The sequence below is a fragment of the Thamnophis elegans genome, chromosome 1 (assembly GCF_009769535.1).
Source record: "Thamnophis elegans isolate rThaEle1 chromosome 1, rThaEle1.pri, whole genome shotgun sequence".
In the NCBI taxonomy this organism is placed as follows: domain Eukaryota; kingdom Metazoa; phylum Chordata; class Lepidosauria; order Squamata; family Colubridae; genus Thamnophis; species Thamnophis elegans.
Window position 1 is genome coordinate 120,257,645 of NC_045541.1, and position 22,080 is coordinate 120,279,724.

The 22,080-nt window shown below is 38.6% G+C and overlaps 1 protein-coding gene across 1 annotated transcript in view; it reads right to left on the reverse strand.

The window, feature by feature from the left end:
* The window catches only part of RYR3 (ryanodine receptor 3), a 249,476-nt gene that overhangs the window by 148,689 nt on the left and 78,707 nt on the right, over positions 1 to 22,080 (reverse strand). The window contains exons 26-32 of the mRNA XM_032213643.1: positions 21,035 to 21,240; positions 18,803 to 18,977; positions 15,606 to 15,814; positions 14,814 to 14,989; positions 14,271 to 14,307; positions 13,336 to 13,496; positions 12,459 to 12,624 (exon numbers count right to left, since the gene is read on the reverse strand). Coding sequence (XP_032069534.1) covers positions 12,459 to 12,624; positions 13,336 to 13,496; positions 14,271 to 14,307; positions 14,814 to 14,989; positions 15,606 to 15,814; positions 18,803 to 18,977; positions 21,035 to 21,240 — 1,130 coding nt within the window. The remainder of the gene's footprint in view (positions 1 to 12,458; positions 12,625 to 13,335; positions 13,497 to 14,270; positions 14,308 to 14,813; positions 14,990 to 15,605; positions 15,815 to 18,802; positions 18,978 to 21,034; positions 21,241 to 22,080) is intronic.

Genomic DNA, 22,080 nt, shown 5'->3' on the forward strand with positions numbered 1-22,080 from the left:
GGTGGGAATATAATAAATGAAGAAAAAAAACATTGCCCCTAAGAAGTGAAAAAAAAACATACTTTAAGAGGAATTGAAACTATATCAGTGCAAATGTCATCCGTTCTGCTAATGGTTATAAAATAATGCCTACTTTATAATAATCACTTTTCAAATCCTACTTTGGGATGATGACCAAGTTGCTCTGTTTCTCTAGTATACACTAATATTCATAAATCATGGGCAGATTCTATGTGGTTTTGTGTGTTTAAACTTATGATATAATAGTTATAATATTTCTATTAAAACCATGTCCCTAGATAAGAAAAAAAATCACCTATGTGCACATGAATTTGATATGTGTACATAAGACAAATAGGTTATGATTTGTAGTCATAATTTGGTTCTTAGACATTTCTGAATGCAGATCCTGCATATAAATATAATTATCCCTCCTACTTTATCTAACTGCAAAATGAAAAGAGATATTATATGCAAAATAAATTAAGAAGTAGATAAGGTTTTGTGGGGATTGGAACATAATTCCCAATAGAACAAACATGAATATTTATTAAGCCAAATTTGTTCAATCAACATTTTATTTTTTTTTAAAAAGCAAACACCTATTTTTAATTACAGCAACTTTAAATTATAAAAAAATAATTCTCTATTTTAAAGGGGAGGGGAGGAGAGGAGAGGAAAGGAAAGGTGCATGGGACTGAAGGGAGAATTGTGTGATGAAACAATAAACAGTGAAACATTCATAGTATGTCAATCATAGAAGAAAGAGAGTATCACCATCTTCTAGATAAGATATCTACTGTTCAAGGCTGCTATTGAGGGGAGGGTCTTATATTTTTGCCTTTACCTAAATATGGCAAGCAAGATAAAATTGTCAGTAGAATAAATATGTAGTTGTCTGACTCAGCCAGAAAGGCTATTTTCAAAATGAACAGTCATGGAGTTAAATACTTCAGTATAAATCCTGAAATGGAAAGAACTGAAGAGTACAAATTCCAGAACCTAGATCAAGGTTTTAGAAAATACACATTAATTCTTGGCAGAAAAAGTAAAATTAGAAATTGTACCAAATAAACTAAAATGAACCTAAAATAAAATAACAATTTTTGAAATTAAATCCTGAGTAGTTTCTTAGATATATGCAAATAAGTTGATGCTATAAATAAGCTGATAATGTTCCATGTCATTAGACACAAAGCTCACAGATAATGAATGTAATAAATCTGATTTTACTGTCACACATCTTGATTAAAGTCTTTGTGTTTAAGAGGATTGGGCAAAAAAATAGTAGAATATTGTACTCCATTTAGGAAAAAGGTATGCCCCTTAAATTTATATATTACTGGAATACCACCTTGATAAACCATTATTACACAGTCAAAGACAACGGTGCATGAAGACCAGAGGTGGGTCTCTGCTGGTTTGGCCTGCATCAGTCAAACCATTAGTAGCGGTGGTGGGAAACTCCACCCATCCGCTTCTGCGCATGCGGGAGCACACTGTGAAAAAATTGGCAACCCACCTCTGATGAAGACAAGTATTTGCTACTGTTGAAAACTTTAGGCTGAAAATCTTCAAAATTAAGTGTACCTGATGTTCTGAAGAGCTATATTCAGAGAGGTGACACAATAAACCACTTGAACATGCAAGAAAATCTTGTCCTAGATAAAATCAATTACCACACCTATAAATTTGACATATGGCAATGAGCTCTGGGAGGATTTATTCTGGTTGACACATAAACCTAATTTATAAAGAAAAGAATAGGTGTAGAATATACTGGAATGAATCTTAGAATTAATATTTAAAGCTTTATTGCCTGGAGCCAGAAAAAGACAGCCACTATTTACTTCTATCTAATGTGTGAAGGTTATGTGCACTGGCAGAATCAAAATGAAAAGTTAATATTGAGATTAGTTATATATAGTGGAATCCTCCCTCCCAAAATAAAAACCCCACAAATATGGTGATGTACAAATAAGCATTCCTATAGTTTAACGTTACAAAATAATCATCAAAATGAAGCAATGTAGGAATGTTGTTATGGTGACTGTCTAAAACTTCTTTGTACAAGTGTATCCTCAAATGGCAGAAACTAAGATTTGAATGGATTCAGTCACATTTTACAGAACTGTAAAATAACAAGAATATCAAAGGATGGAATATTATACCATATTATGAGGCGTACTCATTTTCCAAAATGTTCATTACTTTGGTATTGGTCATTGAACACATTGAAGTAAAAATAATTGATTCAATATCAAATGATAAGTTGCCAGAATATGAGAGAAATTGTTAAACCAAGCACTGTAATAAGATGAAACTATGGGAGACAATTTAAGTCAAAGGAACCACTTGGAGATATCAACAGGCTTGTGACATCTCCCCCCCAAAAAAGATATTACTGATTCTTTGGAGAACACTGGGGGAGGGTGGAAGGGTTTAGATGACAATTTTGTCTGAGGTCTAAGGATAGATATGAGTTTGAGAACTATGCTACTGAACTATCTAGGAAATATAGGTAAAAAATGCCCAAAATATTGCTTCTGTGCAGTGGTGGGTTCTGGATCCCACTGCCACCGGTATGGCTCGTGCATGCATTGAATCTGCCAGTGACACCTCTGCAAGCCTCTGCGATGCTCCAGCTGCTCGGTGGAGTGTTGCGCAGGGGCTGTATGCGCCATGCACATGAGCGGAAGCCCTAAAGGCTTTAAAAGACAGGTAAGGAGCTTGGGTGGGTGGTCCCTCCAGAGCACCATACCAGAACGGTACACAGTGAATCCAGGCAGGCTCCAGTATGCCTGTACCACCTCAACCCACCACTGCTTCTGTGCTGCTAAAACAATCGCTGCTTTGCCTCTAGATAAGTGCAATGGCATGTGGATCATAGCCTCATAAAAAAACCTTTTGTAATGGCAGAGACGACTACTACTACTACTACTACTACTACTACTACTACTACTAATAATAATAATAATAATGGCATTAGCAAAAATATTACATCCTTTACTGAAAAGGCGATGAAACAATGGAGAACTGAATTGGCAGTAGGGAATGAGATCTACGGAATGGTTAATATCAAGCGAGGAATTTTCCAGGATGATTCACTTTCACCTCTTCTCTTCATCATCGCAATGATCCCACTATCAGTAATCTTAAAAAAAATGAAATTAGGCTACCAAACAGCCAAAAAAGCTGAAAAAATTTCGCATTTACTATATATGGATGATTTGAAACTCTATGGAAAGTCAGAAATAGAAATTCAATCATTGACAAACACAGTCCGAGTATTCAGCACCGATATTTCAATGCAATTTGGCATGGAAAAATGTGCCACTGTATCCATAAAAAGGGGCAAAATCACTGCATGTGAGGGAGTTGAAATGCCCAATGGCCAACTAATTAAATGCAACAAAAATGAAGCCTACAAATACTTAGGCATTCTGCAGTTGGATAACATCAAGCATGGAGAAGTAAAAACTATTGTCAGGCGAGAGTACACCAACAGAGTTAGGAAAATTTTGAAATCTAAATTGAATGGTGGAAATACAATCAAGGCCATAAATACCTGGGCAATACCAGTTATAAGATACACAGCTGGTATAGTTAATTGGACACAAGCTGATTTGGACATTTTGGACCGAAAAACCAGGAAACTAATGACAATGCATTACAGTCTACATCCACGTGGTGATACTGATAGACTCTACCTGCCCCGAAAATCAGGTGGCAGAGGATTATTACAAGTGAAGCAAACAGTTGAAGAAGAAAAACATGCACTGGCTGATTATTTAAAAGAAAGTCAAGAACATCTATTAATCGAAGTAAAGAACAAAAATCTACTGAAGGCCCAACAGACAAAACTAGAATACAGAAAAGATGTGATAAAATCAAGAATGGAGAGTTGGCAGAACAAAGCACTGCATGGCCAATTTCTGGAAAAAATAAAAGATAAAGTGGACAGTGAACTTGGTTATGGTTAACAACAGGTACATTAAAGAAAGAAACAGAGTCACTAATCCTGGCTGCGTAAGAACAAGCTATCCGCACAAATGCCATTAAGGCCAAAATAGAAAAATCCTCTGATGATGCCAAATGCAGACTTTGCAAAGAAGCTGATGAAACTGTTGATCACATACTCAGCTGCTGTAAAAAAATCGTGCAGACTGATTATAAATTGCGGCACAATTCAGCAGCACAAATGATCCATTGGAATTTGTGCAAAAATTATAATATTAAAACAGCAACAAACTGGTGGGAACATCAGCCTGAAAAAGTCACCGAAAATCAGATGATCAAGATCTTGTGGGATTTCCATATACAAACGGACAAAATACTGGCGCATAATACACCAGACATCACACTGGTTGAGAAAAATAAGTTCACAATCATAGACATCGCAATACCAGGTGATAGCAGGGTCGCCGAGAAGGAACATGAAAAAATCGACTTAAAAATCGAAATTCAACGACTATGGCACAAACCAGCAGTGGTAATTCCAGTGGTAATTGGCACACTGGGTGCTATTCAGGGACGTGCAGTCACTAGAGGCAAGGGATGCGTGGCCTCACCAGTCATGAGGAAAAGGAAAGAATTTTAAAGATATTTTTTAAAATAATTAAAGCCAAGGTAGTTGTCACAGTGACTTGGAACAGTGCTTTGTGTTAACCATAGGAGGAGGCCAGAGAACTAGGGGCCTCTTTTGCATAAGGAATTTTTCACCTTTTAAGAGTTAAGCAAGAGTTAACAAGCAAAAAATTCCTTATGCAAATGAGGCACGTATTCTTTCGCCTCCTGTAGAGGGCATTTTTAGAAGCTTTTTAGAGTTCTCTGGGAGCAACTAGCTCAGTCTGACAGAGCTCTGACCTTTCATGAGGGGAGGGCAGGGCAGGGCAGGGGGAAGCAGAGTTGAAATCATCTCTGAAACAGCTGGAAAAAGTGCATGTGTGGGGAGGGGGGAGGAATTCAAAAAGTTTGATCGGAAGACAGCAGGGGAAGGGGGGGTATGGCACAGGAGCTGCTTTCAAGCCTTTGGAAAATATATCCAATCCAACTTCTGTCTTTGTGTTTGAGAGTGAGTGAATGAGAGAGGGATCGAAGTTCTCTGTGTGCGTGTGTCTGTTTGAGAGAGGGGGGAGGGAGGGAGAGAGGGAGGAAGGGGGGGAGGGAGAAGAAAAAGAATGGGAAAACTTATTTTGCAAGGGGGAAAAATGCTGTCGCTTTAAATTGGAACTGAGCATGCCTGGCTGTGGAATTCTGGGAGTTGAAGTCCACAAGTCTAAAAAGTGCCTCACCAGGCCTAAAGCTGACCGCACGTCACTGGTGCTATTCCAAAAGCACTGGAATTACATTTAAAACAGTTGAAAATTGACAAAATCACCATCAGTCAAATGCAAAAAGCCGCACTGCTTACATCTGCACGCATATTACGAAAATATGTTACGACGTCCTAGGCCCCTGAGTCAGGCCCGACTAGTAACCAATGCCAAATCTGACGAAACAACTGGCCGCTGTGATACAATTGTATAATAACAATAATAATTGTACACTTAGGAACAATGTAGGAAAAATACCGAGTATTTACCGAATACAAAACTGTTAACAATTATCCTTTAAAAATGATTAAAATTTTGCTCTGTACTTTGTGGAATTGTGTACTGAATGCAATATTTTAATGTTTTATCCAAACATCATATCTCTTTCACCACCCACAATATTCAAATCGATTGTCTTCATAGAAATTGTGTAATATTTGCTTCATCGTTTGTAGTTTCATATCAGGTTTATTTTCTGTTCAACACATATATCTCCAAATATAGCATTATTAATTTTATCCTCAGTTTAAATCTTCCACCTTACTGAAGTAGAAGAGAATGTCACAGGCAGAATCATATTTTCACGAGAAATGAGAATCTTTTTCTCAGAGAAAATTGTAGCAAAAATTGGTTAGACTTTAAGTATAGGGGTTGATAGAAACAGCAGCCTGTTTTGACTACCACAGTGATGAATTTTAATCCTCAGGTAAACCTATATTTAGATTCAGTTTAATTTTTTTTAAGAAATGAAGGCTGGTTGGTGATCCACTGTTATTACTATCCTCCAATATTAACTATTGGACGGATTACTAAAACAGGATACAGCAATAATGATGTCAGCTTCTGCCTTGCTGTTGCTTCAGCTGCCATGAAACGGGGAGGGGGGGGGCTGGTATTTGGGAGGGGTTAATTGATGTGCTGGAGGAATGTTCTAGGATGTACCAGACGTTGGGATTGCGCATGCGTGTGTGTTTCCCGCCTGCATCAACGGCCTCGACATTCCATCTTCGGCCTGTCTTTTTGAAGTTATCTCACACCTGACACTTGAAGGACTTATGATTGGACTGGAGCTATGATCCTAAGGGGGGGGGGAACGGGCTATTCTATATATCAATTGCTTTCGCGCCTAATTAAGCAGACTTTGCTTCGCAACTGCGTGCTTACCATTTATGATTAGTAAAAGGTACTTTGGATTTTCCTTCGCATGGAGTCTCTTAGTCTTTCTTTCCTAATTATGTAATGGAGTGATGCTGACAAGAAGCAAAGTCTGCAAAATCCCTTTCCAGGAGATTTACGTCTACCGAGAAGGGAGATAATGTCTTCTCCGATCAGAGAGGAGGAGGGGGCCGTTGGAGGTGCGGATTCCAGTGGAGTAGGACCTCCCGACCTTTCTCTACACGAGCCCAGCCCGCCCCGACCTATCTTTACACGAAGATTTATTTCAACTGCAAATTTCCAGCCAGCCTGAACTTCCCCCACCCCGATGGTCGACTTCGGTGGGACAAAGAGAGACAGAGACAAGCTGGAATGCGGGAATCACCCAAAGACAACCCCGACAACCATCGCTGGAGCCGGGAGCTGTGAGGAGACCCCAGACCAGTGAATTCCCTGACTATTGGAGTCAAAGGTACTTTGGGGAAAGAAGGGGGGGCGATGAAGGAGACTGGAGAAGCTGGCAACACCAGGGCCCCATGAGAAAACCCCAGCGGAGTGAACTACCTGATTATTGGGGTCAAACATACTTTGAGGAAAGAAGGGGGGAGGAGGAAAGAGACTGGAGAAATTGGCAACGTTACCCACGCCCGCCATCTCCCCCTCCCCCTCGGCCTGCTTCACCCCCTGCGGCTAGAGGTTTGGCTGACCAAGGGGGGCCACCCCCCCGAAGACATCGGATGGCTAAAATCCCTCCCTTGCCTGTGCGTTACAATGGTGATTCTGCTAGCCTGGCCTCTTTTCTTATGCAAGTGTTTAATTACATGGAAATTTATGGCCGAGACTTTGAGACTGACATCATGAGGGTCAGAATGGTTCTTTTGTCATTAGATGGTGAAGCTGCCAAATGGTCAACTGCTTTGCATATGTCTGGCTCTCCCCTCTTGGGGAATTTCAACCGCTTTATGGAGGCTTTCCGCCAACGTTTTGATGACCCGTTAACGGAGAAGCGGAGCAAATTGAAGTTTATAACCTTTGAACAAGACGATAGACCTGTAGCCCAATACATCCAGGAATTTCAGTGTCTTTCACAATACATGAGAGGCTGGGGGGAGGACGCCCTACTGGACAAATTTGCTTCAGGATTAGATGAAGACATTTATCAGCAATGTGTCAATCGTAACCTGCCTAGACGTTTGATCACGTGGTTTGAGCATGCAGCGGACGCTGAACTCGACTTAACCCGGCTCCGTTATGCTAAAGAGGAACGGAGGAAGCGGAAAGAGAGGGCTGCCAAGTCCCTCCCCCCTCCTGCCACCCAATCGCTCTTCAAACGGCGGGGTGAAGGGAGGGGGGCCCCTGCAGGCCTCTCCAGACCTTTAACATGCTTTCGTTGTGGCAAATTAGGGCACACCGCCCCCGAATGTCGTGCTAAATTGCCCCTCTCTGCTCCACTCCCTCCCAAACGTGAGGAAAAGTCTGGAAGAGGCTCTGAGAAGAAGAAGAAGGAAACAGCTTTCGCTGTGGAATCCAACCCCCCTCCGTGTGCCCAGCCATTAGAGGGAGACGCGGACGCCAACTCCTCTTCTTCAGAGGACTCCGATGACGACACATCGCCTCACTGGGTGAGTTCAAACAAGGGGCCCCTGCTAATCGCTATTGAGTTAAAAGTTCCTCCTGAGGGGAAACCTGCCACCCTTCTGGCCTTACTTGATTCAGGCTGTTCCCGATCCATGATCAACCCAGCCATGGTGGAAAAATTGGGCCTCAAATTGCGCACTTTGAAAACCCCAATTGTGTTTTGCCAAATAGATGGATCCATTGCGGGGGGGGGGGCGCCCATTTTTTTACGGAGCCTTTGGAAATGAGGATGGGTACCCATACTGAACTAATCTCCTTTGTGGTTGCACCTGGCATGGACAGGCCACTCATTTTGGGCATCCCGTGGCTCCGGAAGTGGAACCCTCACATAAATTGGCGGACAGGCCGCTTACGCGTTCGCTCAAAGGTGCCTCCAGTGGGGGAGGGCTCTCCGGACCAACCTATCACTGACATTCCTGAAGTGGCCGCTAGAGGGCAGGAAAGGATTGCAGGAGAGGAGAAAATTCCGAAAGAATATTGGGATCTTAAGGAAGTCTTCAGCGAAAAATCTTCGGACATTCTGCCCCCCCACAGGCCTACTGATTGCTCCATAGACATTTTACCCGGGGTTAAGCTCCCTAAACCCCAGATTTACTCCATGTCGCCCAGGGAAATGGAGGAAATGCGTTCTTTCATTGACAAAAATTTGAAACGTGGTTTCATTGAACCCGCTCGACCCAAAGTGGCTGCCCCTGTACTTTTTCGTGAAAAAAAAGATGGTTCTCTTCGTTTATGCTGTAATTTTAAAAACCTTAACGCTGTATCAACTCAGAACCTCTACCCACTCCCATTGATGAAAGACTTGTTGGCACAGCTAGGGAAGGGCCGCATCTTTACTAAATTGGACCTCCGGGAAGCTTACTATAGAGTACGCATCAAGGAAGGAGACGAATGGAAGACTGCTTTCAACTGCCCTCTTGGTTGCTTCCAGTTCCGGGTTATGCCTTTTGGCCTACAGGGGGCTCCTGCTGTTTTCATGCAACTTATTAATGAGATCTTGCACGATCATCTGTACAAAGGCGTTATCGTATATTTGGATGATATCCTTATCTATACTCGCAATTATGACCACCACGTCGCTCTGGTGCGCACTGTTTTGAAAAAACTCCGTGCCGCTAACCTTTATGCCAAATTGTCTAAGTGTGAGTTTCACCAAACTAAAATTGACTATCTGGGCTATCGCATCTCCCCTGATGGCATTGAAATGGACCCTGAAAAGGTGAAGGCGGTCACTGAATGGGACGCGCCCAAAACTCGTAAACAATTGCAAAAATTTTTGGGTTTCGCTAATTTCTACCGTCAATTCATTCCCTCTTTTGCTAAGATTGCTCTCCCTATTACTAATTTGCTCAAGACGAAGGGCGACCCGAAACCTAAACCTAATAAGCCTTTGGACTGGAACATGGAATGCCAGGCGGCATTCGAGAAACTTAAACGCCTCTTTGCCGCTGAACCAGTTCTTAAGCATCCTGACCTAGAACAGCCTTTCGTCGTCCAGGCTGATGCCAGTGATGTCGCCGTAGGAGCCATTCTGCTGCAAGCCAACGACCAAGGTAACTTGCAGCCTTGCGCGTACACCTCCCGAAAACTCACTGACACGGAGAGGCGTTGGGCGGTTTGGGAGAAAGAGGCTTTCGCGGTCCGTTGGGCCCTCGCTACTTGGCGCCATTTCCTAGAGGGCGCTAAACACCCATTTGAGGTGTGGACTGACCACAAGAACCTGGAAGCGTTGCGGACGCCTCGTCGTCTCTCCCCCAAACAAATGCGATGGGCCCAATATTTCAACTGTTTCAATTTCACTCTAAAGTATATCCCGGGAGGGAAGAACTTCATGGCGGATGCTTTGTCCAGATTACCTCAATATAATTGCTCTAAACTGAGTATCGTCCAACCGCTCCTGGCGGCTCCGGTACTCACGCGTCAACAGACCCAAGCACAGAGGGAAGTGCCTCAAGATCTACTTTCTGACCTTAAAAAAGCTCTTCCTCACGACAACTGGTTTCTGAACCATCGGGACGACTGCACCATGAGGGACGATCTACCGTGGATTGGTGCTAAATTATACATCCCCGCGTCCCTACGGCTCGTCGTCCTTCGTCGCGCTCATGACTCAGATTGGCGGGTCATTTTGGGTTCGTAAAAACTTTACATCTCGTGAAGAGACAATTCTGGTGGCCCTCTTTAAAAAAGGACATTGAACTTTACGTGCCCAGTTTGCGCTGCCGCCAAAAAACCGCCGGGAAAACCGCAAGGACTACTCCAGTCCGTCGCTCGCCCGGTTGCCCCTTGGAAGGAGATTTCTATGGACTTTATTGTTGAGCTTCCCGAAAGCCAGGGGCATACCGTTATATGGGTGGTCACTGATTTGTTTTCCAAGCAGGTTCATTTCGTGCCTTGTCACAAAATTCCTTCCGCCAAGGCATTAGCTAAACTGTTCATTTCCCACATCTACCGTTTGCATGGAGTGCCCGACCGTATTATCTCCGATCGTGGGGTCCAATTCACATCTAATTTTTGGAAGGAATTTCTCAAACGCATTGGCTCCGCCCAGGGCCTTAGCTCCGCCTACCATCCTCAGACTAATGGCGGCTGTGAACGTACAAATTCCGTCCTTGAGCAATATTTACGTTGTTTCATCAATTATCAACAAGACGATTGGGTCGACTTGTTACCACATGCTGAGGTGGCCTACAACAACTCGGTTCACTCCAGCACGGGGTTCACCCCTTTTCGGGTCGTTTACGGTCAAGATTTTGTTCCTATTCCCGAATTGCCTAGTGACCAACCACAAGTTCCTTCAATTGCGGACTGGAGTGAGCGTCTCAGTCGCATTTGGCCACTGACCCTTTCCACTTTGGACGCTGCCCATAAGGCCCATAAGAAGCAAGCAGATAAAAAACGCGCTCGGCCCTATGAATACCGGCCTGGGGATTTGGTGTATTTGTCCACGAAATTCCTGCACACTACGCAGAAGTCGAAGAAATTGGGACCCAAATACATTGGCCCTTTCCCTATTGTGAAGGTCATCAATCCTGTTTCTGTTCGTTTACAATTGCCAAGACACCTCAACCGAATCCACCCGGTGTTCCACATCAACCTCATCAAACCTGTTTGGGTTTCCCACTTGCGCCCCCCAGATGCCCCTCCACCTGCTCCGTTGCTGGTTGATGGGGAACGTCATTTTGAAGTTCGTGAAATTCTTGATTCCCGCAAGCACCGTAATCGCATCCAATACCTGGTGGCTTGGAAGCACTTTCCTCCCTCACACACAGAATGGGTTGATAAATCCCATGTTCGGGCTCCCCGCCTGCTTCAGAAATTTTATGCTGCTTATCCCGACAAGCCTTGACTTTCTTTTCCCCCCTCCCTCTTCTTTTTGTGTTTTGTCGTTTGTCTGTTTCGTTTTTTTTTTTTTTCCAGGCCTGACAGCTTTTTTTTTTCCGGGGGACGGCCGGATGTCAGCTTCTGCCTTGCTGTTGCTTCAGCTGCCATGAAACGGGGAGGGGGGGCTGGTATTTGGGAGGGGTTAATTGATGTGCTGGAGGAATGTTCTAGGATGTACCAGACGTTGGGATTGCGCATGCGTGTGTGTTTCCCGCCTGCATCAACGGCCTCGACATTCCATCTTCGGCCTGTCTTTTTGAAGTTATCTCACACCTGACACTTGAAGGACTTATGATTGGACTGGAGCTATGATCCTAAGGGGGGGGGAACGGGCTATTCTATATATCAATTGCTTTCGCGCCTAATTAAGCAGACTTTGCTTCGCAACTGCGTGCTTACCATTTATGATTAGTAAAAGGTACTTTGGATTTTCCTTCGCATGGAGTCTCTTAGTCTTTCTTTCCTAATTATGTAATGGAGTGATGCTGACAAATGCATTATCAACATCCAATCTGTAATATTCTCCTCCTCAGCTAAACACACGTTAAATAATACCCTTACATCATAACAATTACATTCTCCACAACCTGTATCAATTCATTAGTACAGAAATGTGAGATAGAATTTGCTGAATAGAATATGCAGAAACTCCAATACAATTTCAAATGATTAACCAGCAGATTTGAGGGAGCCCTGGATTATTTTTTTCTAGTATTGCAATAAACTTTCTCATAAAATTAAAATGGTGCAGTCAATTCAGCACATCAATTCATCAGAATAGAGCTGGAAGGGACCTTCAAGGTATTCAAGTCTAATCCCTTGCTCAGGCAGGAGACCCTATACCATAATTGATACTGTACAACCTACTCAATATAAACATAGATAATGTTCTTATATTTTCATAAAACATTAATTCATAAAAATTAAAACACAAAAAGTGAAAATTTGTGGAAAAAATATTGATACCTGATAAAAAGTTCCCAGTTCTTTTCCATTGGCTGTGAATGACAACATCCCAGTAGCTAATTCGACAAGGCATCCAATTTCTAGATCAACATTACCACGATTTGATCTTTGAGAATTTACGAATGATTCTCCTCCCCAAACCAGATAGCAATTACTACGCTTTACACTGAAAGAAAGCAACCAGAAAACAATGGAATGTTAAGCATTGCCCAAAGATTTATTTAAATATATGCTCTATGTGGAATATCCTACTGTATGCTATGGAAAGATAAAAAGCACAAATAAGTTATAGAAATTTGAAAAAAAAAATGAAATAAAATAAAATGAAATAAAAAAAATTAAATAAAAGTTTGGATTTGCTGGAACTGAAGCTGAAGATATTCCACGAGGAAGCTCTATAGCTCTCATAAGCCATCTGGCAATTATCACCAATGTTCAGAAAGTAAGTTCAGTGAACATAAGGCATTAGACATTTATAACAATTAACGATTAATTAAAATACAGTTTATTTTGTATTACATGGATCAGCCAAAAGCTCAATTTAAATGTTTATTTTAAAATAATTAGTACAAAGCAATTTCGTAAAGATTTTTTTACACTGTTAATTTATGAAAATGCTATTCCATAACTAAGTTATAATGGAAATTAAAGTCAGAGTGACTTTAGAGAGTTAGTTAAATTATCCAAATATGGATAGCTATAGTTTATACCATATAGTTTAAATTGTGCTTGATAAAGTAATTGCTAAGTATTGTTATTGATACAGAGCATACATTATGGTTCAAATATTGTTTCAATGATAATTATTCTTGTGCTAGGAAGAAAGGAAAGAGAGGGAGGGATTAATGTATTCATTAGGTAATTTATAAGACCAAACCTTTCATGGACTCTTCCTCTTTCATCTCCTAAAGTAACTGTTACTGTGCAATTCTTATTTAGGTCAAAATGTTCACTGTAAAAGTGGTAGTCAGGAGTTACCCAACCAATCCAGACTGAAGATGGGTCTTGACCAGCAAAGATCTTCACTGAGTAGTAATACTGGAATGACAAATATAAATATTAGTACAATACTTAGATATTTTTTTCTTAAGATAAAATGTATTCCATACTAAATAGAGAGAACTCTACTAACACATCATTTTCAATTTTACTGAAATTCCTAATCATAAAACTCACTAACTATATAAATGATGACATTTTCTAAATTACAAACACACACATAAATATACCTATGTATCTGTGTACACACACACACACACACACACACACACACATATATATATATATATATATATATATATATATATATATACACACACAAACATACATATGTGTGTATATATTTGTGTGCATATACACACACACACACACACACACACATATGTAGGTCTTTGGTTATTCGGGTTTTCTCCCGCGTTATATATCTAGATATATAGATATATATAGATATATATACACACACACACACACACACACACACACACACACGTGTGTGTGTGTGTGTATATCTATATATCTATATATCTATCTATCTATATCTATATCTATATCTATATCTATATCATCTATCTCTATCTCTATCTCTATCTCTATCTCTATCTCTATCTCTATATCTATATCTATATCTATATCTATATCTATATATATGTCAGAGTCCACCATATGCTTAAACATAACTGGATTAACTTCTCAGAATTTCAATTAAGTCAAAGTATGTTCTAATTTTGGGCAAAATCTAAGCCAATGCTGTTCAAACTAAGATAACTAGTCTGTTTAAAAAAAAAACACTAAAAAAAAAAACTAAATACTTACTGTTGTTGCATGAATAGGTATTTCCTGGTTCTGTTTTCTGTAATAAGATTATCAACATAATAGAGAATTAAATGACTGTATAAAACATTAAAATAGAACTGAAAATATTTTAACCTGTGTGCTGAATGGAAAAAAATGTATTCTAGGCAAAATTAAAACATAAAAGTGAAGCATGAATTCTGTCACTTCAAAAACAAATTCAGGCAGTCTCAGAATACACTTCTATAACTATTTTAATTAAAAATCATATATATGCTAAAGAGAAGGATTACCTATATCTTAGGAGAAGAATATAACACCTGAAGCAAGCTCTTGAGTGACAAACCATGCCTAGGATGCATTTGTTTCCTGACTCCTTTATATTTCTGAATACTGAAAATCACTAGCTGCAAAATCAAAAAAGTCTTCTGTTTTGGAATAAAGAATTGAACATTGCCATGGAACAATACAAGCTAAGTGGGAATAACTAATAATTCCCTAAGTAAAAAGGCAGACAGAATTAAAAACATATGCTTCAGTTAAAGGACTGAAAATATATCTAACCTTTTGTAGAAGCCCTCAAATTCCAAACCATGACTGTAGGTAAAAGATGAATGAAATTCAATTGGCATGCTCAAGCGACAATACATCATGCCTGCATTACTATTCTGTGTTCCAAACGTCTTATGAGTAACTTTTAAACGTGGTGGATTGTCAATGTTTCCATCAATTCTTGTAACCTAAATTATCAGAAATTTGTTTTTACAAGCATTTGTTTAGAAAAAATAAGAAACTACCAGCCTACGTTAAGACTTACTAAATTATCTCCTATGTTATATTGTCAATATAAATTCTTAATGACATAAAGGAGAGATAGGTAACGTTAAGGTGAGCTCATCAACATCCTGTTAATAACTTTTTATGTCCCATGGATTCTCTGTTCCATTTAGTCTTAATTTGTTCATTATTTAAAGATATGTTGTCATATTCTCATAACGAAATTGAAAATGTCTATTGTAGTGAATTAGGTACAAATTTCAGTATTATTTCCATTTTAAGCCCCTCTGAATCTTGGAAATTAAGCATGGTGGTGACTGTGGCCTCTGATCTCGCCAAGGGAAAAAGGCAAAGATAAAAGAGTACGTTTCTGGGATCAGAAGGGCACAAGTAACAGCTTCACTGATTTGCTTTCTTGTTATACATTTTGTGACTGGTTACAAACCCCCATGATTATCAGTTTCAAATATTTGCATGAGATGTTCTCAACATTCAAAATGTACACCTCAGACCTAATGGAGTACTTAATTATGGATTATACTTAATGGTGTTATGACTCTTCTTACTATTCAGCATTACCTCAATATGAGGATGCCCTTTTGGCACATTGACAAAGGTTGGTAAGCGTTTGCTAAACCACATAGCGACTTCTCTGTTCATGTTGACGGCAAAGGGCTCAAAACCTTCTTGAAGCCCACACATTGTATAGTATTTGAAAGTGCTGGCATCCCTTCCAAAATTCATTCGGCCAATCTGAGACAAACCCAGTGAGCATATAGGAACAAAACCTGAAACAACAAAAGATTATAGTGGAGTTAGATTTAGATCACATTTAGATTTGTTTAAACTATTCATATTTTGTGGGTTTTTAAAAATTATTTTAAAAATGACTAAAGTATACCCACTAAAAGTATTTTGTCCAAATAGAACTTTACTATATTGAAATATTATAATCAAGTATCATATAAACAAGTCTTTCTTTTTTTCTTTTCTTCCTTGTCACCTTCCTTCCTTTTCCCTTCCCCCCTCCCTCCTCCCTTGCTTCCCACCTGCCAAACAATCAGTAGCCAAGTATCCCAGATTAAAACATAAAGAAGTGGTTGTTCCTGAACTACTTATAAATTGTCTTATAAAAACATTTTTAAGTCTAATAACAAAACTCTGCCTGAAGGCTTCCATAACAAGCAATAAGATGATGCTAAAATCACTAACAAGAATATTAGATAGGCATAAATTGGATGTCTGTAAAGCAGAGAGCTAATGGGAACCTGATTGGGTTAGATCTATAGCAATTAATATGAAATAACAAGAATCTAAATATGCCCAGTGGGGATTTTAGGCAAACAGTAATAGAAGAGAACATTCAAGAATTATGGTATTTGGGTTTTGTTATTCTTTCATATTTTGGGGGGAAATAGTAAAAATATAATGACTATAATGGTCTATAAGAAGGAGCAGTTAAACAGTTAAATGGCATGATTAATAGAGCTGGGCAGTGCTATAGATTCAAAAATGAATGGTGCATTGGATTGTGCAAAGGCATGAATCTGTCAAAACTCATTAAATTAATTGTACAACCTCCCAGAATTATATGACTACTCTGAAAACCCTAATGATGAACATACCTTCAGTTAAGAAAGGAAAGGCTGATGTAAAACCTACCCTTGTATGGAGATATTTATGCACTTTTTCTATGAATGCCCACATGGAGAATTCTAAGTAAGTATCACTACACTGAATGGTGTATGCGTGTGAGAATTGGACAGTAAGAAAGGCTGATTGAAGAAGAATTGATTCTTTGAACTGTGGTGGTGGCATAAATTATTGCGTATACCATGGACAGACAGAACAACCAACAGAGAGTTGTTGAGTTGTACAAAACCAAATACATTATTAGAAGCCAAAATCACAAGACTATACCTCATTTGGCCATGTCATCCATGCATTGGAGTAGTCAATGATGGTTAGTGGAACAAGAAGAGGCAAGCAAAGAACATGCTGGCTTGATAACAACAACTGATCCAACAACTGAAAGAAGTGTATTTGAAAGGAAAGCTAGGAAAAGGTACTTGTCTATAAAGTTGCCAAGAGTAAGACGCAACAGTATGGTTAAAACAACAAATCACTACATGCAATTTCACCATTGTGTTGGTGAGATGTGGACTTGAAAGATATTTTCTAGATTTGGGATACCTAGTTTATGCATGCCAGATAATGAAAGTCAAAAATGGTCATATGGTGGCTTCTAATGATGTATAGTAAACATGATAGTGTAATACAATGTTATAAAATCTTTAAGTGGGAGATCTTGAAACATCTAATATTAGTTCTAATATTATATCCAGACAAATAATGTCACCTATTGGTGTTTAGTTTCAAAGTTAAAATAAAAATAAAAATAAGAAAAGTGTACCTTTCACAGAATTTCTAAAAAGCCATATAAAATTCTCAATTGATCAAAGTTACATGGATAGAGTAGGACAATATATATGGCTACATCTGGGTAGTGAACAATATAATATGGAAAATTACAACTTGGAATGCAGTGAAGTGAATGAAATGGATAAATATAACAGCATTTATGACTTAATGTCTTATAGCTTTTCTATCCAATCTTGGAAGAAAAACAAATTAAAAAATGACAATCGTTTCTAGCGTGCTCTGAGTGGATCATATGACTGCCCTTAAGAAGAGAGATAAACAAGCTATTACGAGAAACAAGCTATTATGAGATCTTTCTCTCTCTCTTCTAATAGGATTTTATATCTGCATATGTATCTGCATGTGTTTAATTATACACATAACACACATACTGATTAATCCTTTTAGAATTAATACAAATATACATATCATTAATAGCAAATATATCTAGTCTGATTTTTTTTACAATAAAATGACTCAAACAAATTTTACAATCTGATGTCAAAACCTACTGAACAGTTCATTAGGACAAACAGTCAATTAGCTAACATAATTTAAATGGAATTTGTTACAATTCATTAACATACTTGACTAAATGTTTCTATTCAAACATGAATTCTACTGAGGCCAGCAGGCTTTATATCCAAGGAACTTCATCTGAGGTTGCAAGATTAAAGATACCGAAATGCATATTGAAGTCTGTGCTACTTAGAAGCATGTCTTACTGCAGAAGATATTAATTGTGTAGCTTCTCTTCTTGAATATAAAGGAGTCTCCAATGGATGAAGGGGCTTTTCTTCAGAATAAATGTTTTTATTTTATTTTAATTAGTGCTGTATTTCCATGATTATGTATAACTGTCAGAATAAGTGTCTATGGAGATTTTCAGAATGTCAGAATAATCCAATAAAATAAAATTGCAGAATAAACCAATAAAGGAAACACTTACCACAAAATTTAATAAAATGTCAAATAGTAACCAACATATTAAAACGTCATGAGTTCAATGAAAGCAGAAAAGTCTACAACAGCTAACTAACATGCTATCATTGTTGGAATCTTTATTATTCTTAATTACTGACTATAGATATACTTTATTATATTGGGCTGTATTATACTACCCCAGAGCTGTCAAACTCCCGGCCCAGGGGCCAGATGTGTCACATGCTGTCCACGCCCATGCCTGGTATAGCAAAGGGGAAAAAAGTCCTGATACGTCATGTGACGCCACCGTGACGATGGCAGTTTGACACCCCTGTACTACACACTACTTTATTAATAGGAGTTTACTAACTCCTATTAGACAACTGAGAGATAAGGTTGTGATATATTCTAAAGGTCAGCAATCATCTTACCATTATCTATTTCAAAGTCAGCAAAAGCAAGTTCTGAACCTTTATTGGTTATAAGTAATTCTCCATTGAGTGTAAATATAATAGACTTGTCCTCCAGATTGATCATGCAGCCTACTACATCTCCTACTTGCCAATTTCTTCCAAAGAATCCACTTCCCTGATGCCAACGTTGCCCCTGAAAAGTAAAATGGTTTAGATAATAAAGATATTCCACAAAAACTTATGCTACACTAAATAAGTTATGTTTTCAGGTATCACATGTTTCGTCATTGGTTTAGTACCGTCAAACTTATTGTGGCCTTTTTGCTTTTATTTACTGAAAACAAAACCAGAAAGAAAAATAAATGAAATACAACATGAATGAATGAATGGAAGGAAGGAAGGAAGGAAGGAAGGAAGGAAGGAAGAAAGAAAGAAAGAAAGAAAGAAAGAAAGAAAGAAAGAAAGAAAGAAAGAAGGAAGGAAAGATAAAAATCAACAAAAATATATAGGATATATATTCACATATATGCATTCACATTCGGTAGGAAGATTTCTGTGAATGGTAACCATATTGCACAGTCTGGGCATAGATTGTTAATGGCATCAACTTTGAAGATTACAAAGTATACTTATGATACTTATGATTTAAATGTCTTCATCACAGTATGATGAATAGATATATAAAAAGTAATAAGGCAGCAAATTGTCTTCCAAGATTTTAGCAGGATTAACTTCAACTGACTCTTTACAGGAAGAAGTACTGGATCTATTTTCTGATGCACTGATATTACTCTTATAAGCACCTCTATTAATCAGCAGATTATTTACATATTCATCATAATCAACCATTTCCCCTGGAAATCAGCCTAGCTGTAATTAACCTAAACCTCCTTCACATCAATCTCTAATAAAACATTTTGATAAATAAGTCAGTATCTGCAATATAGTGATGAAAACTCCAGTCCTAATTGCTGTCCTGATGACTATTTGAATTATGTTAGTGTTTTTTTAAATGTTTAATTATACTTTCACATATCAAATACAATGCAAGCCTATTTGTATTTAACTACTTTTTCATAATAGCACCTCACATCCCCCTTTCCCATCTATTGATTCTTTGGGGTTTTGAGGGTTCTTATCAGTACCGGTTGGAAACATTACTTGGAACCATGACAAGCAATTTAATTGTTATAAATTGTATTTATTAATTTTATTAAATAATTTTATTAATTTTAGATTAAATTATGGTTAAGTACTTGATTTACATTAGCAATTGTCAGCCTAAAAGTAGACGAGGCTAAAAAAAACCCCAATGTTATACAGATCTAGATCTACTTTTACTATAAAAGAATCTTGCATGTATGAATGTGCTTCCCCCATCCTTAACTTTACATTAATGTAAACTCTGAAGAGACCTTTCTGAGGAATTTTCTCAAAATAGTTTCTTGGAACGAGATCAACCTGTGCTTGCCTTATAGTTTCCTTGTTAGTGGCTCTCCCTCCTGCCCTTCAAGATGTCTCTATATCTACTACAGAAACTAACCCATCATGCTTTCGTATTGGTTGATTCTGGCAGAATTTAGGTACAGAAACATTTCTACATAAAGAATACTGGTAAGACTTCATGACATCATCAACTCATACCCCATCGATGATTTCAGAATAATGGAGATCGAAGAAGAAAAAGGAGAACAACTGTAAAGATTTTGACAATTACTTTCACAAAGGAAAGGCAACCTAAATTCTTTTTCTTGCAACAGTGAATAGGGAAGGTGGCAGAGGTGGGTTCCTACTGGTTTGGCTTGGTTCAGCTGAATCGGTAGTGATATGCCAGCCTGGGTCACAGAACAGGCAATGACTCAGGATGGTCACACCCCCAAACCGGTTCCCCTGTCGCTGTCGCCTTTTTTTTGAGTTCTGCACATGCACAGAACAATTTTCATTGAATTGGACATGCGCACGCAGCGCACGCATAAGCAAACTAGCAGTAACGCCGGCTAGAACACACTTCTGGAAGGTTGGGGTAGGCAACTTATTTTGTACTGAATTACGGTATTTGCATGACTTGTCCTTCTATGAGAGGGCACTTTAACTCAAAACAAATTTTGCCTACTGGAGGTTAAAACTTTATATGCTTCATCCCACAATGGACTGGATTTATTATGAATGTGTAATCGTGCTCATGACCTAAAACTCTATGAACTGATCTGTGCTGTATAAACCCAGCCAATTATAATTAAACGTACTAACTTTGGAGCCTTCGAATACAAATGCTTGGTCATCAGCTCCTAGTTCTATGTCAGGTTGGCAGCCTGGCCTTGCCCATCCAACGCGCATGTCCCCTCCAGTTACAGCTTCAAATTCAAAATACCACTTTCCAGTCTTAACTGCATAAGATTTCTCCACTCTGAAGAAACGTATCTTATCAATGCTCACTTTTTCCACTGTTTGATCAGCTGTGAAAAATAGAATGGAAAGAGTTATAACTGGACTTATCAGAAAGGGCATTTAGGGCCCTCAAAAATGATGAGAGCTGCAACATTGTGATTAAACTCTCATCTTGACATTTTTAAACCCCAGTCCAAATGCTCTAACACACCAGGCTATTGTACTCAGAAAAAAATTGTTGAAGCAGCCAGAGAATAATTACTTATTTATATTGTAAGTAATTATATTTGGTATGGCAATTATCTAAACATATATGACACAGAAGCAAGAATGTGCGCATTGTAGAAATTAAAATTCAGAGTGAGGGTGTGTTTAAATATGCAAGTACATCTGCTCCTCTGAGAGAAGGAACATTTTTCAGAAAAGCAAAGCTTTTTCCCTTTAGCTATTCTTTCTTGAATTATGATACATAGCCTCTCTGCTTTCTTTTTTCTTCTCATTGTCTTTCCTTCTCAAAGTAAAACAAACGAACAAATAAAGAAAGCAATCTATATTGGGAAAGGAAGATATGATAACACACAGTGAATAAGTCAAGAGAGGGTGTGAAATTGCAAACTTTCATTAACCCCAGTAGGGAAAAATGCTGCATTCCTTCCATGTGAAAATTATTTTCTCAATTTGTCTTGGGGAAAAGAAGACTACAGCAACCACCAAAGATATTTTTTTTTCTTTTTCTTATGACCCAAGTATACCCGTCATTCACTGAGTGCTAACAGGAAGTTTAAAAGACGTCAATTTGGGTAAATAAATTATTCTACTCATAGACTCAAACATCAACATACTGAAAAATCCTACAGAGTATTCTTGAAAACAGAAAAACATTACAAATACACTTTGGTGCTTCAAAA